At 43.2% G+C, this 6,382-nt stretch overlaps 2 protein-coding genes across 2 annotated transcripts in view; one reads left to right on the top strand and one right to left on the bottom strand.

Moving 5' to 3' along the window:
* Nucleotides 1-219: 219 nt before the first annotated feature.
* LOC102487768 (inorganic pyrophosphatase) lies at nucleotides 220-936 on the bottom strand. The gene has a single exon (XM_006144368.1). It carries the CDS (start codon nucleotides 934-936, stop codon nucleotides 220-222), a length of 717 nt encoding a protein of 238 aa, XP_006144430.1.
* Nucleotides 937-5,864: 4,928 nt separating this feature from the next.
* MOXD1 (monooxygenase DBH like 1) overlaps nucleotides 5,865-6,382 on the top strand; it is a 127,594-nt gene continuing 127,076 nt past the window's right edge. Inside the window, exons 1-2 of the mRNA XM_006144367.3 lie at nucleotides 5,865-5,886; nucleotides 6,111-6,257. Coding sequence (XP_006144429.1) covers nucleotides 5,865-5,886; nucleotides 6,111-6,257 — 169 coding nt within the window. The remainder of the gene's footprint in view (nucleotides 5,887-6,110; nucleotides 6,258-6,382) is intronic.

Raw genomic sequence — 6,382 nt, 5'->3', positions numbered from 1 at the left:
TGCTTTGATATTTTAGCATGTACTGGCTACCTCAGTTGAGATACAAAGAATGCTCTTAGACAGGTAACATTCTGAATAGAACAGATTGGTCATGGCAGAATTTGCTTTAGTTAGAGAAGTTCTATAAACTTAAAGCTTTGTAGAGCTACTACTTTTGCATCTAGTATTTCCAGATGAATAAGATGCAGCAACATCAGATTGTACCCCAGAGGAATCTCCTTAGTTTTTCTGGTTATGGAACCATGTATCCACATCAGTTGGTACTGTGCAGGCAGACTTGCACGGTGGTGGTAAAGCATCCACAATGGTTTTGGCAGCACCAGGATCACATTTGAAGGGGCTCTCAGTCACTGTTGTATTCATGCAACTGATTCCTTTTCCATCTGTTTTCTTAGTCACCAGTGCTTTCCAATAGTCATGAGTGCTTTTAATATCAACAGCATCAGGGTCCTCCACATGAATGGCAGTGACTTTCCAGTCGGTCTTCCCTGGGTCAATCATGGCCAGTATGCCCAGAACTTTCACCCCAATTATTTCACCTCTGGCACAAACCTTGCTTCCAATTTCACACACATCAATCAGGTCATTGTCGCCACAAAAGCCGGTATGCTTGTCATTGTGTCCTCGGTCTTCCCAAGTCTGAGGAATGGCACCATCGTTCCAGATGCATCCTTTATAAGGAAACAAATTCGCAACATAGCGGAGTTTTCCTTTTTTTACATCTGGTTTAATTGGGGTTAAAGGATCCTTTGTAGCAATCTCCATTTTTGCATTAGGCCAACGTGGCACTTCAACCACCATGTGGAACACATCCTTATCTGAATACATTGGAATATCATGAAATGGAGATATATATTGTCCTTTTTCATATTTGAGGAAGACTCGGTACTTGAGGGAGAAGAGCATGGCGCGCTCCTCGCAGCTGTAGCCGCTCATGGTGCCGAAGACTAGCCGTAGCGCTGCCACCCAGCCACCGGACCGCACGCCCTGCAACTGACCGGTACTGTAAAGCACAACTCGGTTTCTCCATAATAAAAGTAAACTCACTGTATCTTCGCCATCTCTTCCACACAGTCATGCTGTCATCCGTATTATCAGCCATTATTAAAATAAGAGGTGCAGTACCGAGCTAATTGCAAATTACACCGTCTTGTCAACAACATCAGCCTTACTGGAAAGAATGTTGCATGGTGATGACTTAGTGGTTCTAAAATTTACTATTTTTTTTTTTATTAAAGATGAGGTGACAGCTAGACAAAGTATGTATTTTATTTACTTGTTTATTTATTTATTTTTAAAAAACCAAAGTTCTACTTTCGGCTTTTCTGCCACTGACTCATAAATGTGAACTTGAACTAGTCACTTGTCCCACAAGTGGCTTAGTTTGTAGACAAAAGTAAGAAAATGCTTCACTTTCCCTAGCTGAATGTTAGAGAACTACTGAGATCACTTAAGTAAATATTTTTCTTTGAGCTCCCAAGAAGACAGGAACTTCATAAATATTTAGTATTATTGTTACACATTAGGTACAAGTAGACAGGAAAATTATGATATTTCCAAGAAGAAATAACATATTTCAAACCATCCTAGTTCATACCAAGTGATTTTGTATTTGGCTTAATACTGTCCCTTGGGTTTTCTTTCTTCCTCATGCCTTCCGTGGTCACTAGCAGCGGACTAATGTATAAATATAAATAAACCTTAGAACAGAGGGTTTCAAGGCGAGGAAGCTCAGCATGGATGCAGCCCCACTGGCTGACCCCACGCTGTGTATCAGAATCCAAATAAATAGTACATCTTAACCCCTGTTTGAAACGTGTGGGAAAATGACCCATTATAAAATAACTCATTTGGTTGAACGTCCTAAACTTAAGAAAGACCTCACTGACTCTGGATTTTTGTCTATTTATTTTGCCTCTTTCTGTTTCTGATGGGTCCATGTTGTGCAAAGAAGCCTAAAAAACTATGATTGCAACAGGCATGTTGAGAATCACTGCGTTTATTTCAAGCGTTGTCTTAAAAAATTTATTCACCTGTTTCTTTGTGGATTCATGTCCAACAAACTGTTTCTCCAACACTTTAATGGAACTGGGTTCTGGAACATTGTCCTCGGAATGCATACAAGGACTATTTTGGGATGATGGAATTTCTTTTTTTTTTTTTCCTTTAGTTTACTTTCTTATTTATACTTTTCTGCAATTCTGACATTTTTCTTTAAATAAGTGGCAAGTTTCATTTTTTCCAAAAACAGGTTTTTTGGTTTTTTTGTTTGTTTGTTTGTTTGTTTTAGAGAGAGATTTTGGCTATAGGGCATGTGTGATCGCCAGAGAGAGAGAGATACAGCAAAAAATCACCCTGGGGGCGGGTGTGGCCGTGCCACAGTCCCTTCTCCATTCTCTTCTTGTGATTTTGGGCACATATGCACACGTGGCGGGAGTGAGTTTAAAACTGCCAGGTCAAGGACTCAAACTGCAACTAACTCTGTGGGAGTCCAATGATTTAACCATTTTGCCATCTGCTGGTCCCAAGAGTTTTTTGTTTTGTTTTCTTTAATAATTTTGAAGCCCCTTACCACTGATTTTATTCTCCTCTCTGTCATCTATCCTGAATTTTTAATGAGTCTGTTTTTTTCTTCTGCCCATCTTATCATTTAAAATGAGTGGTAATACAAAAATGGATTTTCAACTTGAGAAACTGAGTGCTCTATGCAATTGAAATTTGGAGGGCTTTTTTATTTTTAAGTTTATTTCATATCTTCCATGAGAGAGAAGAGACTCTCAATGGAATCTTCACATCATGACCCCATCCTCTGCTCAGTCAGACATGATCACCAGCACTGGCACCCAGTTGGAAAGAGAGAGCTCTGGATGTGAACCCAGGACTTTCTCAAGTGGATCCAGCATTACCTAACATGTGTTATGCTACACCACTTTTGCTAATCTGGGGATTGGTTTTGATCGAGAGAGTTCAGGTAGCTTACAAAGCAGATGTAGATAAGATTTTCCATTTTGTCTGAAGTTACTAGGGTAATTCAAGCCAAAGCAGAGTGGGTCTCTTGAATATGAATTATGCTCAGAATATTCTGTTTGTTAACCTAATCTCAAGATGTTTGTATTAGTGTTAATGAGCTTAATCAGCTTTTTGAGTACCCAAGACATTTTAGAAGCAATGCCAGTCACAAGAAAAGACATTACCATCACATTCAAGGATCTTAATGAAATAATATAAACTATTGAAAACTTTCTGTGTATTTATGTGAGGTCTTTTGTTTGTGCCTAAATACCAATACAAAGTAGAACATCTACTCATATCTAGGAGCCAAGCTTTCCCTCCATAGTCTGATTTGTTAAAAGAATGTGTCTGGGGGCCAGCAGTTAGCGTAATGGCTATGTCGCTGGACTCCCACTTAGTCGACCACGGTTCGAGTCCCGGACCCGGTGGCTTAAACTCACGTCGGGCGCGTGTGCATGTGTGCCCAGGATCCCGAGAGGAGAATGGAGGAGAAGGGATTGCGGCGTGGCCACCCCCCTGGGGGGTGATTTCCTGCTTTCTGTCTCTCTGTCTCTTCTGTCTGGTGAGCACACGTGCCCTATAGAAAAAAACCTCTAAAAAAAAAAAAAAAAAAAAGAATGTGTCTGAATATGCATCCATTCGCTCTTCTACAAATATCTACTAAGTACCTATTGCATGCCTGACCATATTTTAGGCCATGGGGCTATGACAGGAAACATGCGGTTCCTGACTAAAGAGGTTGCTGGAAGACAGCAGGCACATTGACAAGAACTGCACTCAAGTGTTGGTGGTGTCATGAGAGGTCTGGGCAGAACTTTCCAGGGTAGCACCATAGATGGATGGTATTATCTGACTCTGAAGGGTGGGAAGGAGGATCAGAAAATACTTTAGAGGTCAAAGGCAAGAAAGAGAAACCTGTCAAACAAGCCATCTGAAAAGCACAGTGATGTGAACAGCATGGCTCTGCATCGAGCTGTTCTAGAGGAAGTTCTCATGTACCTAGAAGCCAATGGTGAGTGAAATAAGAGTGACAGGAAATAAAGCTAGAACAGTAAATGGGGGTTAAATCCTAGGAGGCCTGATGTCACATTGTTTTAACAAGGACTTAGAAAACATCCTAGCAGATTGCTTTCGGGACTTTATCACTCTGGGAAGTAGACAGAGCCATGTATTTGTTCCAGGCTTCTCTATACTAGGAAGGAAAGTAGGGGCCCATAACAGGTTTGCCTCTGAGCACTTTTCAGTACAGTGAGAGGCAGCTCAGTGTGGAATGACCTACTCCTCCTGACCTCTCTGCCGCCATTTTGGTCTTCTTTCTCTCCACGTCCCCCTTCCTTCATGGCTGAAGCGAGCAGCAGCAAAGTCCCTGGGGCTGGCGGAAGCCCTGTTCTAAGCTTGCTATCCTTAGTCTGCTGCCCCTAATGTCCGCCTAGTGGAGCTCCAGCACTCAGCTGCTGAGAGGTCACATTCTCATTGCCTCAGTTCATGTAAAGCTCCCCAGGCTCTTTCGTTTCTCACCCCATCCCAAGGTGTCAGCATCACTGGTCTCCCATGTTGGCCTGTTGCCATTGGGCTAAACGGGTGGACCTCGATTCCTTCTCTCCTTGGGACAGTCCCTGAACCCTCTGCTAAGCAAATCCACATAAAGGCTGACTTCCAGATATGGTCAAATAGTCTGAATCTTTAGAAGAAGATAGTTTAGATGTCTGCTGGTACCTTTGAAAAGTTGTGGGAAGGACCAGCAGTTAGTATAATGGCTATGCTGCTGGACTCCCATGTAGTCAACTGCGGTTCGCATCCTGGACCAGGTGGCTTAAAACTCACGCCAGGCATGTGTGCGTGCATGCCCAAGATCCCGAGAGGAGAATGGAGGAAAAGGGACTGTGGTGTGGCCATCCCCCCTGGGGGTGATTTCTCGCTTTCTATCTCTCTGTCTCTCTGTCTGGCGAGCACAAACACCCTTTAGCAAAAACCTCCCCACCCCCCCAAAAAAAGGTTGTAGGAGAAGGAAATAGACTTAAGAAAAAACATGCTGAAAAATGATTCAAGGAGAGCGAATAAGAAGTACAAAGAGTGGGTCAGCAAGTGGCATGGTAGTTGAGGTGCCGGACTCCCATATGGCTGAGTGCAGTTTGAGTCCCAGACCTGGTCACTTGCTTTTTCACTTCTGTCTTTCTGGTGAGCAAGTGAGTCCTGGAGCAAATTAAAACAAATAATAAACAAAAGTAATTATTTTTTCAAAGTATGAAGAGACTTAAAAATTCACAAAAGACCAGAATTAAAATACAAGATTATTTTAGGGCAAAACTTCTTTTTTAAATCGATGAATAGTTTTTTCATAATATACATTTTCCATGAATGTTTTGAAGACTCTGACAATAGAAGACCTGTGTGGAGCCTTAAAATCCAGAGTAAGCAGTGCATCTTTATAATATTCTGTTTACGCATATGTTTTCATATGATATGCTCTTATTTAACTTTCTGTTTTGTATTGTTTCTATTTTTAAAGCCACCTTAGAATTGCTTTTGAAACATAGCAGAGTATAAATAAGTGAATATATAAAGAAGGTAAATTTATAGTTGCCATATCGAATATTTAGCATGCCGAAGACAGGAGTGATATGGTTAAATGTAGAGGCGAAAACGACACAAAACAAAACAAATTTTTGATAAACATGGCTATGGGCAGAACTGGAAATAGGAAAAAGAGAAGCTGAAGTTAAAATTTAACTTCCAAATGGTAATTCAACGCTGATCCACCCTATTCATAGCCAAGGAAACTGAATTTGTTCTCTCAAAATCAAACCATTCTGAACCAAATAATATCAAGGCGGAAGGCACCTGTAGGGGCGATGACCCCTGCGATGAACAAGAGTGAGGGAAACGCTCCTTGGGAGGTGAACCGCGCCGCTCCGTGGAGGTGGGGGTATCCCAGGTAGACGGCTCTGGAAAATCCACAGCAAGGGACACGAAGATGCAGAAGTTACTCTGGACCGGACTTTCTCTCCTTCCCTCCACTACACCCCAGGGAGTCCTTTAGCTCAGGCAGCTCTTCCCCTGGCTAAATGGGCTCCCGTCAATTTCTCATTTTCCCCCAGAAGCCCCTCCCGCGCTGGGGCTCGCTCTTCCTCGGCTTTCTCCCCCTGCTCCGGGCCCCTTCCCTAGGGCTTCTGCCTCCTCTTCTCCCAGGAAGCCCATCGCTGCCATTCCCCTCGAACCGAGACCTGGGGACCAAGGTCAGGGAGGTGGGTGGCAGGTGACCTGGAGGAAGGGGCCAGGTAGGGCGAGAGTCGGCCGGGCGAGTCCGGACGGGATGAGTCGGGACTGGACGGTGCGCGCCCGGCGGGCCGCCCGGGGCGGGGAGAGCGGG

This window comes from Tupaia chinensis, unplaced genomic scaffold (assembly GCF_000334495.1).
Source record: "Tupaia chinensis unplaced genomic scaffold, TupChi_1.0 Scaffold000117_2, whole genome shotgun sequence".
Lineage (NCBI taxonomy): Eukaryota > Metazoa > Chordata > Mammalia > Scandentia > Tupaiidae > Tupaia > Tupaia belangeri.
Note: the sequence above shows the minus strand (reverse complement) of the source record. Positions and strands in the feature narration are given on the sequence as shown.

Excerpts from the sequence above, each read along its gene's own strand:
- LOC102487768 (XM_006144368.1), bottom strand. The coding sequence starts at position 936 with ATGAGCGGCTACAGCTGCGAGGAGCGCGCCATGCTCTTCTCCCTCAAG.